Raw genomic sequence first — 21,318 nt, 5'->3', positions numbered from 1 at the left:
GGCGCGGCGAGGGCGGCGAGGGCTGCGGCGCCGCCGCTGCTGCTGCGGGAGGGGCCGTACAGGCGTGCGTGCAGGGAGCCGCCCTACGAGGCAAAATCAGGCGTAGCGTGTGAGACATCTCATTTGAACATCCGGTCTGCGTTGCGCCAATCTTTGCGCCAATGTTTGCGTACTCGCTATGAAGCTGCCCAGCAGCTGTAGACAGCACAACTCCAGACTTGAGGGGGCAACAGGACAACAGTCGCAGCAAAGATCTGCGCCTGCCAAGCGCATGTGTGATCCCTTCCACACACACATCCCCACCTGAGCCAATTCCTCTAGTATGCAGATGTTTGGGGGCGCCAGGCAGGCCCCCAGGAACGACACGATGCGCGGGTGAGACAGTGACGACAGCACCCTGCAGAGGGGGAGGCTTCCGATTTTCACATACTGGGTAAGGCATGGTGATTTGTGGCTCACAGAAGAGCAAACAATTTGCTGGATGGCGTGCACTGGTGCCTGCAGCGCACTGGTGCCAATTGGTGCCTGCAGCCGTTGGCCCCATATCTGGGCCGCCGCTGCCCCGGAGGGCCCGCCGCAGCCGTCGGTGTGAGAGCCCATAAAACCTTCTTGTCACAGTTCTCCGGGCTATCCTGCCTCAGCACTTTGCTGAGCCTTTCCTCGACAGCCCAGCCAGCCGCTCACTTGATTTCCTGTCTGATGGCCCTCACAGAGCTGGCGCTGATGTGGGCGCTCAGCGCCGCGACAGCAGACGCGGACGCAGCCGCCGCGGCCGCCGCAGGCTTGGACGCCGCCTCGCTTGCAGCTGGCCGTGGGGCCGCGGCCTCCGCAGATGAGGAGCTGCGAGAAGCTGCGCTGCTGCCGCTCTGGCGCCCCTCTGTGGCGGACGCTTCAGTGATTGAGGCATCTGGTGTTGCGGCGCCACCTGCGGCCGTCTGGAGCGGCGCATCCGGCGTCGCCGGCGCCGGCAGCGGCGGGGTCGCGGGCGCGAGCGCGGCGGTCGAAGCGGCTGCAGCCGCCGGGGCGAGTGACATCACCGGCACCATCTTGACGGCCACCAGCTCGCCCCGCCACCTGGCAGGTGTGGCGAGAGACGAATCTCGCCATCAGCACTGTTGCAGCATTATCAGGTTTATGTCATCATGGGCATTCCAAGGAAAATCTCGCCAAACAGACACAGCAGCTCTACCAATAATCCTGAAACATCCTTACTTCTTTCTGCACTTGGAACTTCACCGCGCAGCCGTGTGCACTTGCAGCAAGCTCACCTGGCCGACCACACGCAGCCAAAGCCGCCCTCCCCAAGCTTCCGCTCCAGAGCCACCTCTGTGGCAAAGTCTATGGACAGCCAGCCCTGCAGGTGGCGTTGTGGGTTGTAGACGAGTGGGTATATGGCCGTTGATTTGACTTACTTCAGATCCGCGGAGACTGATCTGGCGGTCTGGAAGTCAAGGAGGCACAAGCCCAGCGGCCAGGCTGACGGAGGCCGACCGGCCACGTGCGCTCAGCCTGCCTTTGTGCGGGCCGCACGCCAGGCACGTGCGTTTTTCAACACCCCCACAAACCACCATGCTGAAAGCCTGGCCCCTCTGAAATAGAACCCACCGGCTGCTCCTCGAGCAGCTGCCGTTCTGCCAGCTGCTGCTGCCACGAGTCGTGGCTCGTTGACGTGGAGTCGCTTATGTAATCCGACAGGGGTGACGTGGGAGTCAATCTGGCAGCCCTCGCAGCGGCAGCTGGAGGGAGACGCCGTGCCACGGGACCTCCCTCGGCCCTCGCCCCCACGGGCGGGTTTGGGGGGGCGCGGCTACCGCCGCCGCCGCCGCCGCTAGCGTCAGCCTCGTTGCTGGTCGCGGCAGGCTGCTGGGCGCGCATGCGTGCCGCCATCGGGTGCGGCGGCCGCGGCGGCGGCGAGCGGCTCGATGGCGGGCTGCCCATGGCCGCATCAGGGGCTGGGCTGTGTGCCGTAAGACGGACCCCAATGCTCCCGGACCGGCTCAAAGGGGAGCGGCCGAGCCCGAGCGACGAGCCGGTCATCTCCACAACCGCCGGCCTCGTCAGCGGCGCCGCCGGCAGCGGCGCGCTTGCAACGGACCGCAGCGCGGTCGCCGCCGCCAGCGGCGCGAGCGCCGCCGCCGCTGCCGCGGCCGCCGCGGCTGTCTGCGCTCGCTGGCTCGGTGAGCCGATCGGGGGCGAGCCGGTGGGCGGCGCGGTGCTCGCGCCGCAGCTGTTGGGTGGGAGCAGTAGCCCCGCAGACGCCGCGCTCTGAAGCTGCCGGGCAGCTGCGGCGGACTGGAGTGTTCCCGGACTGCTGGTGCTGCGGAACAGCAAAGAGTCGCTGCTGCTGCTGCTGCGCTAGTGGCAGGGGGTGGAGCGGCCCGACGTTCCGGTTGGCGGTCGAGTGTGAGTGTGTGCCATGTTCGTTTGTTTAAATATAGATGATTGTGTGTGTGTGTGGGGGGGGGGGAGTAAATGGATGGAACAGGAGTCCGTTAGAAGGATGTTGAGCTGGCAAACACTAGGTTTGGCGCTGAGGGATGACGAATGTAGGCGGCGTCCAGCACCGGCCCCCCACTTCCCAGTGCAGCAAAGGCTGGCAGTGCCAAAGCCTGATGGCGTATAGCATCTCATTTTCCCACCTGCCGTCCCCCTGGTGATCCAGAATCCGAAGGGGCAGGCTCTGGGACCGCACCACGCCGCCAGGCGGCGGCGGCAGCAGTAGCTGCACGCGCCGCGGGCCGCCGACGGCGACGACGACACGACTGGCACTCATGGAAGGCATGCCGGCGGGGCTCAGCAGGGGCTCAGCGACAGAAACAGATGAGCGCAAGGCTCGGCCTGCCGGGTTGAGGTATGGGCAGGCCAGACAGGGGTTTGCGTGGGTGTTGATGTTCTTGGGCACACAGGGGGGGAATGAAGGGTGCCAAGGTGCTGCTTGTATTGCATGCAGTCGCGCGACAAGGCTCAAGCCCGACAGCCCTTTTCGAGCGTCCAAGACACACATGTAACGCGTTGATGGAGCAAGGGCATCACTCAGCTGAGCGGCTGGTTGGCGCTTAGCGCACCTTGCACCATCCCGCGCGCGGGGCTGCGCTGCGCATGCCCCGCATCCGACGGCCGCGACCGCCACGGGGGCAGCAGGCCATGCAGCCGCCTCGTAATCCCTGCGGTCGCGCGGGGCGCCAGCGCCGCCCCGAGTGAGCCCGTGGCAGGCCTGCCAGTCCTGCTGCGGCGCCGCCTGAGCGCCAGCCACGCGCCGGCGGCCACGGCCGCCGCCAGCGCGACCACGATTGAGACAGTAAGCCCCACCGTAGCAATGAGATTGACGCGCCCGCCGCCACTGTCGCCGCCGCCCGTGGTTGTGGTTATGCCGCCCGAGCCGCTAGCGCTTGCGGCTGCCAGGAAGGCGGGACCTTTTTGAAATGGCGGCGTGGGCGCTGCTGCCGTGGCTGCGGCAGCAGCTGCTGTTGCCGCGCTGGCGGACTGTCGCGTTGCGTTGGCCAACGCGCCAGCCAAGTTGCCGCTGATCTGCAGTGCAGCCCCGCCGGCTGAATCCGGGGAAAGGCTGTTTGTCAGATTGGTGCCGCCGCCATCGTCGTCCCCGCGCGGCCCGCCGAGCGCTTTGACTGTGGTACCATTTGCAGCCACCGCAGCCACCGTGCCGGGGCCGGCCTCCATGCCGCAGCAAAATTGTGAGATGCAGCCGGAGAGCGGCGCGCTGGCGGCGCCGGCGGCGCCGCTTGCGACAACCTCATAATTGCTGGCGTTCTGCTGCTGCTGCTGCTGCTGCTGCTGCTGCTGCTGCTGCTGCTGATGTTGCGCTTGCGCCACATCCGTGCACTCCCCCGCCTCCTGCAGCTGCTGCTGCAGCTGAGTGCAGAACAAACCATTCAAATACACCCCCACCAGCCGCGGCGCCGCCAGAGCCGCAGCCGCCGGTGCTGTGGTGCCACCGGCAGCAACCGCTGGTGCTGAGCTGTTACTGGGGGTGACGGCCGCCGCTGGCTGCGCCGTCAGCCGGGCTGTGAAGTTCCTGGTGCCCCCCAGCTCCTTGATGGGCGCGTCCACCCCGCCGCTGACGATGCGAGCCGGAGAACCGTCGCCTGGGATGAGGGCCGCGAGGCAAGATGGTGCAAATCGAGCGGCTGCGGTAAACGGAAACGTGCACGCGGAAAACGCCTGTTATCAACACTTGGGGACACCGTGTTGCACTCGTGCGCTCAAGAGTGCAGAGCGCCAGAGCAACAGGCGGCTGCCAGCTCGGGGGGTTCTAGCGCACCTCCCAGGCCGACGAGCTGCGCGCCACGCACGCTCCTTACGGCCGCGGCCCCGCCGCCGCCGCTCTCCCAGGCTAGCTGCCATGAGTACAGCGGGCTCTGGTAGGGGGTTTGGGTGCAGTAAAGCATTCTTTTGGCTACTGTGGCGATTGCATGGGGTTTTGGCTGCATGCCGCCAGCTGCTAATGCTAACAAAAGTGACCAGCAATATTGCAAGCACTCCTTCAAAAGCGTCTCGAGCGGTTTCGGAAAGCTTCTAAATGCTGCCCCGTACCCTCGCTGTCAGCAGCCCGTGTCAGATTGTTGCATTTGCGAGGCCGCTGCCGCTGTCTGCAGCCGCTGGCCGCAGCCGCTGTTGAGACCACCCAGCCGAGGCCCATTCATCCATCAGCAGCGGCCCAAACATCCACTCACTGGGTAGTTGTTTCTAATTAGAAAGGATGCGCACGTCCCGCCTCTGCCGCCACTGCCGCTGCTGCCGCTGCCGTTGCCATCGCCGCCTGACCCTGCCGCTGCGGCCGTTGGCAGCGTCCCCACCACCAGGAAGAGTTCGAGGGGGCACCTCACTGCCGGCGGCGGCGCGGGCAGCCAGCCGGCGGCAGAGGGCGAAACGAGCACCGGAGAAACGGGGCACCCGTCACCCACGCCTGCGGTGGCAAAAGGTCACCCCGTGGTGGGGGCATGACAACCACAGCAGGAGGGGGAAGTTGCATCGGCGCCGTGCCCTAACCCCTAAACTCAGAGCTCTGACCTCAGGCAGGGACTGTGTGACGACACAACCGGGTTCGCCGCAGCTGCTGCTGCCATGCGCCCCGCCTCGGCATTATGCCATATGTGCGCAGGAAACCCACCGGCGGCCGCTTGGGCGCACCTTGTTCGCCTACCCCACCTTGCTCGGACGGGCCCGCCTGCGCTTGCACAGCTTGCCCTCCCTCCTGAACCTCTTGCTGCTCTTGGCCCTGGGCGCTGGCTAGCTGACCTGTGCCCTGAGATGCCGCCGGCGCCACCGCCTCGCCCCCGGCCCCTGGTTGCGGCGCCCCAGGCCCGGCCGCGGGCAGTTGGGCGGGCGCGGGCGCCTGCGGCGGCGGTTGGGGCGCCGCCAGTGGCGACTCGGGCCTGCCGCCTTGGCCGTTGCCGCCTGTTTGCGGCTGTTGCTCCTGCTGTGCTTGAGCGACCGCGCCCAACTGCCCGGATGCCAGGATGAGTGCAGCGCACATGGACAGGGCCAGCCACCTGTTGGCGCGGCCTAGCATGGGTGCGGCGCTCACGTGGCGCCACCCCATGCTGCGCTCCTGCATCACTAGATGCGCCGTTGGGGTCGGTGCATCGCTTCTGAGGTCGTGGCTGCCAACATATGCGCGCCACTGGCTCGATCACTGCCCGTGTCAGCAACATGTCGACGGCGGACGAACACGCCCGAGGCATGAAGGCACGCAGGACGATCTCGGAGGCAACGACGATTGTCTGACGTCTGACGTCTGATGTCTTAACCATCATATGTGAAAATATACAAACCGATACCGAACCTCTCAAGTCTTTCACGTCCAGAGCTCACACCCAGATCTGCAGCGTGTACAACGGTCTGCGGCCCTTGTGTGGGCAAGATGCGCATGATTTACCTTCCGAAATTCATTTGCGTGTGGCGATTGGGTGGATGATCGCGAGACCGATCTAACACCAAGTTGTTGGCTTTGACTTGCGTTGACCTTGACATGCGAGTCGCCGATCGGCATTGACATTGCCACATCTTTGTATTCAATCAACTTGTGCCCATGTCGGCATCTGTTACATTGCTAGCCGCGCGCAATGACAGCATAGCGTTCCAAGAACTTGGATTGACAGACATCAAAAGGGACAGGCGCACAAGCAGGCTGTGCAAAGTCTGCCATCTGCAAGTTCACTCGAGTCATCACGGAGTCCAGATATAATATTTGCAAAAATAGCGCGGGTTCACGCCCACCGCGTGCAAAAGCCCCCAAACAGTGCCGTCAAACCTCGCGCCTCAGGAAAGCGCGCAGCAGCGCAAGCGCCGACCGCGGCCGCGTCTGCGGCACCATGTGTCCCGCCCCAATCACCGTCGCATACGTGAGCGGCCCCTCCCCCTCAGCCCTGTACCTGACCGCATGGCCTGCCACCTGCCTGCCGAGCTTCCAAGGGCGCCAGGGCAGCTGCGTGGGCAGCCCCAGGCCGGCCACCCACTTGCGGCTGCCAGTGAAGGGTACGACGTAGTCCTGCAGTCCGCTGAAAACCAGCCCGCGCAGTCCGGCCGCGATCAGGCGCCTGTGGACTGGGATCATGCTGGGTGCTGTGTGGGTGTAGTGCAGAACGTCGCTGCAGGGCTCCCATCTGGCGGGGTGAGTTGGGGTTGTGGGGGTGGTTGGCACTGACACTTGTACACGCATATGTAATATTTGTGTGTTTTTGTGTGTGTGTGTGTGTGTGTGTGTGTGTGTGTGTGTGTGTGTGTGTGTGCGCGCGCGTGCGTGCGTGCGCGCGTGCATGCGTGGTTTGCACGCTCGCCAGGCAAGCAGCAGACCGGCTTGCGCAGCCCCGTGAATTGTCGCCATACATGGCAAACCCCCTCCATCCCCAAGCTGCCGTGCATCGGCGACCCAAACCCTCTCCACGCCGCAAACCCGCACCTGCCGGCGGCGCGGTGGGGTGCGGCGTGGATGGCGCGCCGCACTTCGGGATCGTTGTAGTATGCCAGCGCCGCCCGCCTGTCCGCACACGGGATCGTGTGCCCCAGCATGCCGCGCGCATCATGCTGCTCACCCTCGCTCAGCCCCCCCTCCTCCGCGCCGCCTGTGGCAACCTCGACCCCCAGCGCACCCTGACCCTCTGCACCGGACACCGTCCACCAGTTGGACACTGGTTGCCCCGCTGGGAAACGCGGGCTACGCGGCCACGCAGCCCTCGGGCCGCTGACGCTGACGGCCTCGCTCGCGGCCGTGCCGGCGTGGGGCTTGGCACGCGGGAAGAAGCAGGGGCTGAGGGTGTCGTAGGGGTTGATGTCGCCGATGGCAGCATCCACCACGTCCAAGGCGTCCCAGCAGGCGGTGCCCTTTTTTACATCCCAGTAGGAGCCGTTGCAGGCGCGGTTCACGAAATCGTGAGTGTCCTTATCGAGCAGGCCAGCGTCCCAGGCGTAAGGGACCTGGAGGCGTGGTCAGCGGGGTTGACGCTCAGCCGATGCCCGTCCGTGCAGGCAGGAGCAGCTGTCCTGATCTACTGCTTGAATGCCCAAGCGCCCCACAAGCCCTCGCGCTCCGCTGAGTCCAGAACGCATTCCGCACCAGTCTGCCACTGGACGCCCCCAAAAATCACACATGCGCCCAGGAGCCACCAGCGACCTGCCCTCCAAGCCGCGTCCCCCGCCAGCCGACCGCCAGGCCGCACTCACCAGGCTGTCACCGTCCACTTGGTCATCAGTCACACCGTTCCCCACCATGTAGCCCACCAGGTCCACCCTGTGGTGGTGGTCGAGCGCCAAGTCACGCCCCACCCTGACCCCGCTGCTGCCTGTGCTGCTGCCGCCGCCGCCGCCGCTGCTGCCGCTGCTGCCTGCTTGTAAGCTGCGAGCCTGGCTGTTGCTGGACAAGAGCCACCGCCGCAGGATGCCGCGGCTGGACTGATCATGCTGCTGCTGCTGCTGCTGCTGCTGGTGTTGCGGCTGCTGCTGCTGCTGCTGGTGCGGCTGCTGGTTGGGCAGGGTTGCCTTGTCCTTGCGCTGACCCTCCTGCTGCGCCGCCAGGTCCTTGTTGTGCCGCAGAATGCGCTCAGCCAGCAGCGGCACATAAACGCCGCCGTAGGACTCCCCTGGGCAGATGAAACATCGTGACATAGGCGTGCAGTCAAATTGAAGGTGAGTCCAGGCTTCAACTCGGTATTACAAGGTCAATACAGGGCTCACAGCAACAAACGGCTCATCACATGCGTGCTCGTGACTTTTCAAATTCCAGGCCCCACAGCGAGCATTCAACATCAAGGCCCCACAGCGAGGGACCAAGCCGACCCACAGGGCCCTTGGCCCTTGTTATCAGACCAGTGCACCCCACAGCCCTCCCCATCAGCAGCGGGGGTTGCCCCTCGTCGCACGCTGCACACGCACGCACCCGCTATGTAAACGTCTCGCCCCCTCATGTCGGGCACGTCGCTCAGGACCCCCAGCACCAGGGCCAGCAGGTCGTCCACAGTCTGGTGGTCGTCGGTGTAGTAACCATCCTGGTGTGTTGATTAGTGAGAGTGTGCGTGTGTGTGTGAGTGTGTCACGTGGCAGGGTTGGGGGCTTGCGGCTCAATCTGCTGCGCGTGACACGTCCGAGAGAACGCGGTTACTGCTAGTGGTGATTGCATAATCCAAAATTACCCCTCCACGTGCCCCTCATCGAGTGGTATAAACCTGCTAACGCAGCGATATGATAACAAGCCCACCTCTGGTGCCTCGAGGGAGTAGGACATGCCAGTGCCGGCCGGTGAGTCAACATATAGCACATGAGCCTCGCGCGACCACGAGTAGGGGTTGCGCCGCAGCGACACGTCCGCGGCAGAGGGCGCGCGGCCGTGGTGGGCGGGGCCTGCATGGCAGCCGGGGGGCCGTGGGGGCGGCCTCGTAACGCATCAGCTATCCGAGTGGGGGGGCCGCTGGCATTCGCCATCTTTGAGCGGCTGCCTGTTCGCCTGCACGATATCTCGGGAGGTGTGGCGAGCAGCATTGGAAAATCCTGTCCTTGGCTGTCCCTGTGCCAGCTCTTGGCTGGCGGGCCAGGGGTTGCCTGCCGCAAGGCCGGCATGCAACTCGCCGCACGGCCGCCGACCCAGACTGCTCCCTGTCTTGTCAAGCAGCCCCTGCCCGTCCACCCTTCTGCACCTCCACCTTGGCCCGCACCCGCACTTGTGGAAAGCTCGAAGATAAAGGGCCCGTTCTCATAGGTAAAAGCGTCGAGGCTGCTGCAGCCTGGGCCGCCGGTCAGCCAGATCACCAAGGGGTCGTCGTCCGCGGTCGGTGACTCAGATCCGACCAGGTAGTAATAAAGGCGCCGCCCAACGTCCGGCGCGACGGTCACGTAGCTGCGGCGGTGGCCGGTGTTTGAATGGAATGTGAGACACAGCGCGTGCGGCCCGTAGACGGCAGCGTCCTGCCGACTCGCTCGCTCGGACCGGATGCACCCAGCCCAAACAATGTGCATTGCTCTGCATGCGGCGCCGAGCAACGAATTGATCGTGTGGGTCTGTAGGCCGTCACATTGCCGAGCCATCGACGCGCTGCTGTCCTCTGTGCGGCGCCAGCTCGTGCGTGCTCACCCGGCACGGTGGCGCGACGGCAGCTCGCCATCATAGCCAGGTAGGCGAGGCACCTCAAATGCACCGTCGACCGGATCATGTAGTCCAATATCTACAGTCTTGCGGCTCGTTGGATCGAGGGCGGCCGTGGAAGCCACGAGCAGCAGGACGACCCATGTGATCATCGTGTCGACGGTGCCAGGAAGGCAGCGCTATGAATGAAAACAAGAGTCCCAATGCAATGGTCAATCCATCAACATTGTATTTGTTGCTCATCTGCAGCCGCCGGCAGCAAAGATTCCAACAAAGCCAAACTGCGACTCTTAGCAACAGCGATCGACCTCCTAGATGCAACATTGGGACCACATCTAAGCAATGGGGTAGCACATAACTAGTTGCAGCCCGGCCTGCAGGCTTCGTCGTTTCTTGTCAGACGCCCCTGGTGAATCAGCCTTGAAGGGAACCACACACACTTTTTCATTCGAGCGGACTGCAAGACCGCTGTTATGCTAGTCTTGTGTACACAGTGTATATGATTTCACTTGTTCGACGCCATGTTGCTCCTGCCTGTGCGGTCAAAGCTGTGTTGACCAGCGGAGCGGGGCAAATGCCAGCGTCACGAGCACTCAGTCTGGTCCCCGTTGTACAACTCTTCTACAACATTGTACTGGCAAAAATTGTCCAATGCTGAATTACTGCCAACTCTCTGTAAATGGCAACGTTGCATCAATCACTCGAAATGGCGGCACGATCTCGCAGTTTCTCAATGCCGTCACCAAAAGGACCGCGGCACTCTGCCGCGAAAGGACGACATTCCGGACTCCCTCGGCGCTGCAAAGTTTTTTCCCCTCCCTGTACAACCCCTCCACAAGACCGCAATGTGGGCCAACCTCAGATTTGCATGCAACAGTCATTTAATGCACAGTAAGCAGAGTGCCAGCGCAATGTCGACGCGACTACCTCGCGGCTACCACCGCTGCTGCCCCGCTCGCCGCGTTGCGGCCGCCGCGCTTGACGCCCTTGGCTTCAACCCGCCCGCCTACGCCGAAAGACTTCCGGCCCGTGCCCTTGGCCGGCGCCGCCCCAGCGCCGCGCCGCCGCGGATCTTGCTGATCGCCGCCCCTCCCAACATCCGCCCCCTCGCCGCCGCTGCTGCGCAGCTTGCGGGCCGGCGCCGCCGGCGCAGGAGCTGACGGCGCCGCCACCGCCGCCCTGCGCTGCTGCTTCAGCGGCGCCTGTGCTGCGGCCGCCGCTCCCGCTTCTGCGTCCGCACCCCGCTTTGCCCGGGTGCGGACCGCGCCCGCGGTCCCTGCCATGGCCGCAACCTCCTCCCTGCGCGCCTTTCGCCGCGCCCGCTCGGTGTCCTTGACAGCATGGCGTTCATCCTTCCCGCCGGGGCCGCCCCGCCCAGCCACGTCTGCTTCCTCCTCAGAGCCCGCTGATCCAGCGCCGCCCGCCTGCCCAGCGGCAGCGCGCCTGGCCCAGGCCGCGTAAGCCTTGAGATTCCGGTCCTCCACGCCTGCACGAGAAGCGGGCGGGCGCGGGGTTCCATGCATGCGGTGCTGTGCTGGGGCACAATGTGCCGTTCACAGCCTGTGTACAAGCATTGCGGTGTATCAAGGTCCTTCAAGCGCCAGACGCTCGTCAGAGCGCCCTGCTGACATCAGGCCCACCCTCCTGCCCATGCCAAAACGTGCCCTGCCGCAAGGCGGAACCCTCACCTGCCCCAGACACATCTCCGCGGCAGAAGATGCGCCAGGAGTCCGCCACGAATTTGCCGCACCCATAGAACTCCGTCGGATCCTCCCAGTCTGTCCCCAGGAATCCCTCAGAGATGCTGCGGACGGCGCGCAGGCGGTTGGGCTGCAGGCCCAGGGGGTTGATGACGTCGATGATGACGTCATCGGGCGCGTCCAGGACGGCGGTTGGATTGGGTAGGACGGCGAAGAAGCGGGTGATGGTGTCGCGGACGATGGCCGAGCCCGAGGTGCGGCTGCGTTTCGAGGGAGGTGTTGCCAGTGAGGAACGGGGTCCGTATGGAGGTGATGCGCAATCGATATGGGCGCATAAGCGCAGTTTCGGAGCGAAATGGGATGGGCGGGTCATAACCACGGTGTCCAGCAGGCACGAGTAGAATTGGGCAGCCGGCCGCCCCGTGCTCAAGGGGTTGAGCCGGCAGCATCCATGCGCTCCCGATTGCAGGTGGCTTTTTGCCGTCTGTCACAGGGCCGCAGCCTGCGGCTTGACCCTTGACCACGTGCAGCAATGGCCAGGCGACCCTTTTCCCATTTCGCATGTCTCCCAACTCGCACAGTTCTAGCCTCCCGGCTTGCCTGCAAAGCACGCAGCAGATCATGTGCATCCAGGGGTCCGGGTAACTCTCTTGGCCCAGCTCCAGAGGGGATCGCCTGCGGAGGGGGACGCAAGCGGCCCCGGCAACCTGATGCAGTGGCGGCATGCGCTTGGCTGAAGGGGATGCGAGCGCCGGCGCGAGAAGGTTGATTGTTGTTGAGCTGCATAGAATCAGAGGGCGCACCTGATGGTCCGGAGGTTCATACGCTTTGTCGCGTACGCCTTCCAGCTTGCGCCGCCCTCGGCGCCCGGCGGCCGCAGCTCCAGCGCGCGCGCGCCCCACTTGCGCTCCGCCAGGCCGCGCCAGAAGAGGTCGTCGCCCGTCACATCTCGCAGAGCTGTGGGAGGGACGGGAACCAGGCGCATGCAGGCTGTCTGCGCCTGATGGCGGACGCCAGGTGTGTGGCGGGCGGCGGACGCACCGACAGCGGGCGAGCGGATGGGAGGCGCCTTGCGAGCTTACCTCTGCAGGTCGCTCCTAAGGACAGCACGTCGGCCACGGCTACGCGCTCAAGGATGAGGAGCAGCACATCTCCGGTTGGTAGCAGCATGTCCGCGCCAGGCGAGCACCACTCGTGTAGATCCGACAGATCCAAACACTGTATCTAAGACGCTTGAAAAAGTATCAGAGCGAGCTTACCGGTGATACTGCGCAACAACGGTTCTGAGCATGCGGTGCCAGATCACGTCAGGCGCAATGGCGGGAAGCAGGGGGCGGGTCAGCAATGCTGTCCTCAGGGAGGCTGCGGCCGTATTTGCCCATTCAATCGGGTATTGAAACACCCAGGCTATTGACCTGCCTCCAGTGTGTTGCCTTGAACGTTGACAAGGCACTACAACTGGATGTCAGCATCCCCAGCAGCAAGGGGCCGGCCGTTTTACAAGGCCGCCAGGCAGGCAGCCTTTGGCATGATTGGTCCAATGTAATGACGCGCCCGCAGCCACTGCACATGTTTTCAGCGCAGTGAATGACGCGGCGGTGCGGCAGGCTCAATCTTAATCCGCTGCGCCCGCTGGCAGCACTTGTGACGGCTCCCTCCTGCCCCAACGCACTGCCAGCAATGCTCCAACCAGTGCCCTCTGCAGCACGACACACTCTGCAAAAAAAATCATGTATGGAACGGCTGCGGAGCTTCTGATGGCATTGATGCTGCTGCAATAATCCTAGGGCCTGCTCATCACTTCTTGGCGCTGTAGTCCCGGGCACCAAAAATCGTTGAGCCCACGCGCACGTTGGTTGACCCCATGGCGATCTGGGCGGACGTCACAAGGCGTGAAGCGGGCCGCACGCGGTGCGCGGAGTCAGGAGCAGGCGCTGCGTTTGAGCTGCGCCCGCCAGGGCCGTAATGCAGAGTAACATGAGAGCTTCCTGACAGCCGTTTTGCTTAGAATTCAAGGAGGCGCCGGGGTGCCCTCAGGACCACCACATAGAGGATGCCTGCATTGCAGCATTCCCCTGAGATCGCCGTTATCAGGCTCTCGGCAGCGGCCCCCCATCGCCCATTCTCACCGCGGCCTCAAAGTCCCCAGACATCCCCATGCTCAGCTCCAGATCATCAGGGCTCATGCCCAGAGCCGCGGCCACCTCGTCCCTGCCGGCCGGCCGTGCGGTGAGGGGAGGGAGGCGGGCGGGCGGCGATACTGGTGCGGGAGGACGCTCAGCGGTGTGCGAGATTTGCACAGGGGTGGCTCCTACGCGGCCTGCGACTGGCCGCATACCCAACACGTGCACCAGCGCAGGCCCGCCCACGTCAAGGTGCTCGCTCGCTGTTGCTCCCTGCACATGTGCAAATCACCCAGCCGCGTGCTCACTCTGGGGCATATGCAACAGCCCCTGTCATCGACAGCGGCGCCGCCCCACCCACCTGCACTTTGCCAGGCATTCGAAGTTCTCGGGCCGCGACGAGTAATCAGGCATGCCGATCGTCATCAGCCCCGCCAGCCGCAGGTGCGGGCACGCCTTGGCCACGTGCGTGGCCAGCGCGACGACATCGGCAGGTTCTACGCCATACTTTGACTCCTCCCCGCTGGTGTTGACCTGGAAGAAATGGGCGGTAGAAAGGAGGTGAGTGATCTGTATCCACAACGTTAAACGCCGACAGATGCCGCATGTGCGGCGGCCGAGACGCTGTGGTGTGACAAAGGATGCTGCGGCTCCCAGCGCTGCATGGTGGCTGGAGAACAGCCTGTGGCGGTCATTGAACGGCCCTACCAGTTGCTCAGCGCTTCTGCAACACGACACGAGCAGCGCAGGGGCATGACGTGCGCTCGTGGTGAAGCCTTTTTCAGGAGTGCAAGGCGCGGGGCGCGAGTTGCAGCACACCTGCACAGCCACAGCCAGGGGTTCCTTGCGGCCGGCGCCGGCCACGCATCTGTCAATCCTGTCCGCCAGCTGCGAGGAGGGAGGTCGCGGGGCGGGACGCGGCACTCGCTAATTGGCGGCACCCTTGCTCAAGAGAAACGTGCACTGTGAGAAACATGCATTCAGCAAGCGTTTTGTCGGCACACGGCAGGCAGGTCTGCCAGTCCTCAACCCAGCTGAATCACACTTCTTCCTATTGCCCCAATCCCTTGAGCCCCTTTTCCTTTGTCGCGCAAGCCCCAGGGTGACACCCAAATGAACAGCTGGAACCAATTCACCACCTGCTAAACCATACCCGACGCCCTGCTGCGCAAACGCCACAGCTGCGACGCGGCTTGTGAGCATGACTTGCTTCTCTGCCCTCCCCCACGCTGTTCTTGCCACTGCAGAGACCACGTGGCCATCACTCTCACCTTTGCGCTGTCGACTGTCTCAATCATGCTGAGATTTGGCACCCCCTCCACCAGAGCCTTGACCTGCGGGGTTTGTGGCAAGGCGGCTGCTGCTCAGAACTCAGGGGGGACAACCAGAAATTGAATGTGAATGCGGGAAGCGCGCCGCTGTGCCCAACCCGCTGCATCCTTTGTCCAGCGGCTGCGGTCAGTGGAGAATCACCCATGTATTCCAGCGGGACCAGGGAGCAGCTGACCTTGTTTGACTGCAGGTGTCCAATGAAGTGCCACTGGATGTCAGATGGCAGCAGCGGCGCCTTGTCCAAAAGTTCCTTTCAGCAAATGGGGTCGAGAGGGCCGGGACGTGTGGGCGGGCGACTGTGGCAGCAACTGGCAGAGCCAATGGCAAATTCATGTGCCATAGTGCGCGCGGTATGGCCCGCCAGACCAAAAACGGGGCATTGGGGCAGCTGGCGTTGTCAGCAAGCGTGGAGGCGCACCAGACACACGAGAAAACTGCCGTCCAACTGCCGTCCACTGCTTGCTTTGCAAAAGCTTGAAGAACCCACAAGCAAACTGCAAGCCCCGAGGGATGCATGATAGTTGAGCCACTGCCCAAGTACTCCCACACCGCCCACCGCCCCCACCTGCACGTAATTCTCCCCGAATGTGCGGTGCCCTGCATCGTACGCCTCGCGCACCGCCTCTGCAGGCTTGGTCTTGCTCACGGCGACCAGCCGCGGCTGCGCGATAATGCACGTGTGCATGGGACGATGCAGCATTGGCAGATAGGGTCAGAGGCGGCTACATGGGCTCGGGGGGATGCACGATCAGTCCCCCACCATCGCAACGGCTGCGTCCGGAAGGTGTGGCGCATCTATGCGTATGGGCCGCATGAGCCCGCGGCACCGGCCAATGCAAGATCATTAAGTGCGTCTCACCGGCTTGGCGCGCCCCGCCTTGCTGCCGGCGGCCTCCACCCGCTGCGCAACATCCTGAAGCGCGTCCGCCACACTGCGCTGTCCAGCCACGCTGCTCGCCGCCATTGCAACCACTTGCTGATGCGCCCTGGCCAGACGACGACCCGCGAGCAAGGTGCACCTGTTGTGCACCTGCTTGCACAGCAGCGCGGCCATGCAAAGGCTGGAACTCGACGCGACGCGAGATCAGCGGAAACCCAAGCGGTTGCAAAAGCGATTGAATAACATGTGATTTAATTCAGTAATTGCTTAATTTCAATTGGCCGGCAACAGCAGCCTTCTGTGCCTGTGCCAGCTGCAGTGACGCCCGGTGGGTGTGCTCTCATGCTTGCGACGCGCCTGCGCTTTCACGGCGCCAAGCGGCTGCTGCCAGGTAGCCATGCTGCAGGAACTGCAGGCATATCTTGCTGCTGACAAGACCTTTGCTGATGGCCTCGAGCGCCTCGACGCCCAAGCCGTCCTTGATCGCGCCCGGCAGCTGCTGCGCCGCTCGCCGGCGTTCTGGCGCGCCATCCGCCAGGCGACCGCAGGCGATGTTGAGGTATGTGCGTGCGTCATAATGCAAGTGCCAGCCTGCCTGATTACATGCAGTATATGCAGCCTGTCCATGGCAGGAGGCGAGCACCAACAGCTGTCAATGCGACGCTGGGTGCCCCCGCTTCAACTCACCCGACCAGTCCCGGCGCCATGTTGAATGCCGCCCCGCGCACGCGCTACCATGCTAAACTCAGGGCTGTGCCAAGGATTCAGGGGCCGCGCTGAGTCTGAAAGAGGAGGCGAACGGCCTATTCAGGGGCGGCGCCCTGGAGGCGGCGATTGACGCGTATTCAGCTGCGCTGCGCCTGCAACCAGGGGGTGACGCAGAGCGCGCAGCGGCGCTGCACTGCAATCGGGCGCAAGCGCTGCTGTGTGTAGCGCGGCAACAGCAGCAGCGGTCGCAGCAGGAGCAGCAAGCCAGTGGCGCCACAGCGACCGACGGCGGCCGCTCGGCAGGGCCCAGGGTCAACTGGCGAGCTGCGGCAGCTGGGGCAGAGGTGGATGCGACTGAGGTGCTCAACACCCTGCCGACCACACATAGCCTGTCCCTGAAGGTGGGTCTGCGGGCCAAGACTGCACCATGACCCCCCTTTGGGTCTCAGAGTGGTCCATTGGCTGCTGTGTGCGGCGACGCAGGTCATCGTGCTCACACACACACACAAACACACACACACACACACACACACACACACACACACACACACACCGTAAAGGATGCGCAGCAGACACGCGCCCGATGTTTTCCCCATTTCTCAGGCGCTGTTCCGGCGAGCAGCTGCGCGGCAGGTCCTAGGAGAGCTTGAGGCTGCAAAGGAGGACTGCGCCGCGGCGCTGCGGCGGCTGGGCGCAGGGGACGAGCGGGCCGCGGCAGAAGTGGAGGCCCTTGCTCACGATATACAGCAGCAGCAGCAGCAGCAGCAGCAGCAGCAGCAGCAGCAGCAGCAGCAGCAGGGCCGAGTGTACGAGGTGGAACAGCAGCCAGACGAGGGGCAGGATAACGCCTACGAGCCGCAGCAGCGGCAGCAGCAGCAGCAGCAGCAGCAGCACCAGCAACGCGAGGAGGCGGTCCAGCAGCGGGAGCAGCAGCAGCAGCAGGAGGAGCAGAACGAGCCGCCCTCAGGCCCCAGCCTTGCGGCCCTAGACCGCTTGCTGCTGCAGGCACACCTCGCCCTTGGCCCCTCAAAACAACGCCCACCTCAAGCAGCAGCGGCAACACCAGCAGCAAGAGAAGCAGCAGCAACTGAGTTGTCACCGCTGGTGCGTGTGCAGTTCTCTCCTGCCTCGGGGCGGCGCCTGGTGGCCGCACGCCGCATCCCCGCAGGCACAGACCTCTTCACCGAGGCACCTTTGGCAGTCGCGCCCGCCAAGTCCGCTCGCCGCCGCGCCTGCTGGCGCTGCCTCGGGCCGCTGGGCGCGGCCCCGCTGCCGTGCGGCGGCTGCGCGGCGGCCGCGTACTGTTCTGCGGCGTGCAGGGCGTCTGACTCCTGGCTGCACGCCGCGGCGACCCTCGGCGAGTGCGGGCGGCCGTGGGCGCTGCTGCTGCCGCCAGAGGCGTGGCTAGCAGCACGCCTGATGGCCGCGGAGGAGCTGCTGAGGGCGCGCGCCGGGGCAGGGGCGCAAGGGATTTGCACACACCTGGGAGGTCCAACCAGTCAGCAGAGGATGCTGCCAGGACTCATGCCGCCAGCGGCGGCGCTCGAGCACGCAGACCTGCTGGCCAGCTTGCCAGCCGGGGACGGCGGCTGCGCGGCAGCTTCCGCCGCCCTCGCGCCTGGAGACGTCCGCCGCGTCGCCGCAGTGGGGGGCCGTGATCTGGATCTGGAGAGGGAGGCGCTGCTTTGGAGGGCGGTACTCGCCTGTCTCATGGCTGCCATTGAGGGGCACGTTTCGCTGGGTGCGCAGCCGCGCGAGGAGGTCCGACTCGACGAGACGGTCCCGCAGGCGTCCGCGCGCAGAGCATGGCTGGCGCTCGGCCGCGCGGCCGCGTGCGGCATGGCAGTGCGGCCGGACCGGTACGGCGGCGAGGGGGAGCGGCTGGGGCTTGGGCTGTACCCGCTCGCCGCGGCGACCCTGAACCACAGCTGCGACCCAAACTGCTCCATTAGGTGAGCGGCCGTGGCGCCGCCACGCTCGCCTCTGTGGATAGGCATGTATTGAAGCAGCATGCGGTTTTTGGCTGCTGCGACGATCCTGGCTGCGACCTGCCTCTGCATCCTTGTATCTGTCACCAACCCTGCTTGGGTGCGCCGCACGAGCCACACCTTTCGCCACCGCTCCTTCGCCGCTTGTCGACCGGAGGTTCCGCCGTGGCCGCCTCGTCCTGCGCGCGGCGCGCGCCGCCGCGCCTGGGGAGGAGCTGACTATCAGCTACGGCCCGCAGCTGGGCGCCGCACCCGCGGCGGCGCGTCGCGCGGCGCTGCTGCGTCAGTACGGCTTCTGCTGCGGCTGCCGCGCATGTGCGGCGCCGGACGCGGCGGCCGAGGCGGCGGCGGGCGGGCTTCGGTGCCGGGCTCCTTCCTGCTGCGGTGAGGGTGTCGCTGGTTGCACTTATCAGGGTTTCAGGTCTGGGGTCTTGGTTGATCGCGGCTGGTGGCCAGCTTGCACAACACAGTTTGCACCTTGGAATTGATGAATTGGGATAGGCCTTGCATTTTGACACGTGACAGCAGTGCTGAGAAGAAAGCTCGCCTCCTCATTGCAAGAGGCCCCACTGCAACAGGCCCAGTTGTGTTGCGGGCGACACCCCCAAAACACACCCCTTGCCGTCCTGCACAGGGGCCGTCCCGCCGCCAGCCGCGTGGCAAGCGCTGCCGCCAGGCCTGTTCTGCATAGAAGGCGCCCAGGCGCCGCCGTCTCTGCCAGCCGGCATGGGCGGCGTCTGCTGTGCGGCGTGCGGCCGGGAGCTGCCGACAGATTGGCTGCGTCCCACGCTGCGACGCCTGGAGGAAGCGGCGGCTGCGGAGGAGGGCGCGTGCGACGCTATGGCGGCGGCCGCCGACCCCGCGGCTGCCGCCAAGCTTGACAGGCCCGCCCGCCAGAGAGAGGCGGAGGCAGCTGCCTCGCAGCTACTCCGTGCGCGCGACCTGAGACGCGAGGCGCTGCACCCTCACAATCAGCTGCTGGGGCGGACCCACGCGCGGCTCGCGGCGGCGGCGGCCGAAGCAGCGGGCGTCCCCACTGCGGAGGACGCCGCTGCTGCTGCGGCGGCGGCGACGGCGGCCGGCGCCGACACGCCGGTTCACGCCTTGGCACTCGAGGCGTGGCGGCGCCTTGCCGAGGGGGCGGCGGCCGCGCTGCCTCCAGCGCTGAGCCCGCGCAGCGCCGCGCCTCACATGCTCCGGCTGGCTGTTGAGGCGGCGGGCGCGGCGGCGGATGTTGTGGAGCGCCACTTCGGGGCGGCCGGCGCGGCGGCGGCGCACGAGCGCCTGCGGCAGGGCTGGCTCACGATGGTTCTGGCCTACCAGGCCGCAGGGCTGGGGCAGGGAGGCAGTGTCGGCGGCGCCGGGGCAGGTGAGGAAGCCGTCGCTGCGCAGCAGCTGCTGGAGGGTGCGAGCCAGGCTCTGTGCATGCACTTTGGTTATTCTTCCTGCTGGTAACACGTGGCCTCCACGAAATCCAGTGCACCAAGGTTCTTTGGGGCAGCTGCTGCACGTGGCTGGCTCTGGGTTTTTGACTGCTCCTGTCGGCAGCTCAAGAACTGCTGGCACCTGATGTGCATGCTGGAGTCCAACACGTGCTATTTGTGGGTCTAAGGGGGCATGCACTTTCGAACTCAATTGCATTTACCTGGCAGCTCTAGAGCGGTGCAAAGTCCCGTACATGTCACCGCGTCACTCGATGTGGGTTGACTGCACTCTGACTGCGCCACGCAACATCTACGGTTGCCGTTGTATCCTGTTCAGACACGCACAAAACTCCCCGCTTCTCGTGAACCTTGCACCTTGCGTTGCCGCCGAGATCGCAAATGCCCGGCTCCTGGCGCCAGCCACGGCGCTTGCAGTGATTGTAGAGTTTTTGTAGAGCAATATGAAAGTCATGGAGGAGCCCGTCTCACGCTCTGGATTGTGCTTGGGTTGATCTGAGGAGTGTGTGATCACGCCGGCGTTACTTGAGGTAGCAGGCCGCCCTCGTGCTTCGAATTTCCCAAGACGATGGCGGAGATACCGACCGAGACCCCAGGCGAGTGGCCTGGGTAGAGGTCGACTATCGTTCTGTGCAGCCCGCGGTCTCTTTGGGCATGCTGTCGCGCTGATCGTATTTTCTCAACAGAACATATGGCGCACAAGCGCGGCTCTCGCCTGCGAGGGCCAGGCCTGCTGCTATATCCATTGCACGCACGCGCCATGCCGTCGAGTCTGCTGGCGCCTGTGCCGCTGTGCCGCGCCTGCCTGCGCTCTGAAGCCGCTGGCTGCGTTCAAACGCACCGCAGGCCCTGGCATCGAGTCCAAGGATCCTCAACTCCCAGCTGCACAAGACCCCACAGGGGCGTCGCCCCCGCCCGCCACATCCGCCCCTCCTGCCGCGGCCCCAGTCTCGGAGCGCCGCGGCCGCAGCGCGCTCCGCCGCGGTAGCGGCCGCTCCCGCAGCAGCAGCGGCAGCAGCGGCGGCAGCAGCCGCAGCCGCAGCCGGTCGCGGGGGCGGAGAGGCGGCGGGCGCGCGAAGCGGTCGCGGTCGCGGCGCGGGGCCAGCCGGAGCAGCCCTAGTGGATCCAGCACCAGCGGGTCCCGCGGCAGGAGGTGAGGGGGCGCCCCTTCCCCCCGTTTCTCGCGCTCGGTGATGCGTTTGGGGCTGTTTTGTAGGGTGTGGTGGGATGTAGCATGTTGATGGCTGCTGCCTTGGAGCGACTCGCTACGTTTCGCTGGCTGTCATGCGCGCACGTGCACCCTCCCTCCCCTCTAATTGCGGCGGCGACCCACCCACCCACGCACACGGCACACACACATGCACACACACACACACATACACGCACGCACGCATGCACACACATATATATGTCTTCCCGCACACGCCCATGCCGCCCCCCGCCCCAGGGGGCGCCGCACACGTCGTCGACGCCGCCGCGGCGGCAGCAGCAGCAGCTACAGCCGCTCGCCCTCCCGCCGCCACGGCCCCGGCGGCGCCCCCGCCGGCGGGCCC

At 65.1% G+C, this 21,318-nt stretch overlaps 5 protein-coding genes across 5 annotated transcripts; 1 reads left to right on the top strand and 4 right to left on the bottom strand.

Moving 5' to 3' along the window:
* Positions 1–5,166: 5,166 nt before the first annotated feature.
* On the bottom strand, positions 5,167–5,575 carry MNEG_4612 (hypothetical protein; the record flags this gene model as incomplete). Its single annotated transcript, XM_014046916.1, has 1 exon — positions 5,167–5,575. A coding segment is annotated over one exon (409 nt), but the record flags the coding sequence as incomplete, so codon positions are not given.
* Positions 5,576–6,265: 690 nt separating this feature from the next.
* MNEG_4611 (cathepsin A) lies at positions 6,266–9,744 on the bottom strand (the record flags this gene model as incomplete). Its single annotated transcript, XM_014046915.1, has 7 exons — positions 6,266–6,623; positions 6,920–7,434; positions 7,681–8,096; positions 8,393–8,501; positions 8,711–8,853; positions 9,165–9,346; positions 9,581–9,744. The coding sequence occupies 7 exons, from the start codon at positions 9,742–9,744 to the stop codon at positions 6,266–6,268; spliced, it is 1,887 nt and encodes a 628-aa protein (XP_013902369.1).
* Positions 9,745–10,515: 771 nt separating this feature from the next.
* On the bottom strand, positions 10,516–12,462 carry MNEG_4610 (hypothetical protein; the record flags this gene model as incomplete). The annotated part of the gene is made up of 4 exons (XM_014046914.1): positions 10,516–11,078; positions 11,281–11,552; positions 12,096–12,249; positions 12,375–12,462. 4 exons carry the CDS (start codon positions 12,460–12,462, stop codon positions 10,516–10,518), a joined length of 1,077 nt encoding a protein of 358 aa, XP_013902368.1.
* A 627-nt stretch (positions 12,463–13,089) lies between these two features.
* On the bottom strand, positions 13,090–15,711 carry MNEG_4609 (hypothetical protein; the record flags this gene model as incomplete). Its single annotated transcript, XM_014046913.1, has 8 exons — positions 13,090–13,164; positions 13,422–13,503; positions 13,777–13,949; positions 14,235–14,303; positions 14,687–14,749; positions 14,923–14,997; positions 15,313–15,408; positions 15,607–15,711. The coding sequence occupies 8 exons, from the start codon at positions 15,709–15,711 to the stop codon at positions 13,090–13,092; spliced, it is 738 nt and encodes a 245-aa protein (XP_013902367.1).
* Positions 15,712–16,024: 313 nt separating this feature from the next.
* Positions 16,025–16,186, top strand: MNEG_4608 (hypothetical protein; the record flags this gene model as incomplete). The annotated part of the gene is made up of 1 exon (XM_014046912.1): positions 16,025–16,186. A coding segment is annotated over one exon (162 nt), but the record flags the coding sequence as incomplete, so codon positions are not given.
* Between the last annotated feature and the right edge of the window lie 5,132 nt (positions 16,187–21,318).

The sequence above is a fragment of the Monoraphidium neglectum genome (genome assembly GCF_000611645.1).
Source record: "Monoraphidium neglectum strain SAG 48.87 unplaced genomic scaffold scaffold00650, whole genome shotgun sequence".
NCBI classification, from domain to species: Eukaryota; Viridiplantae; Chlorophyta; class Chlorophyceae; order Sphaeropleales; family Selenastraceae; genus Monoraphidium; species Monoraphidium neglectum.
This window is presented reverse-complemented; position numbering and strand designations above follow the sequence as displayed.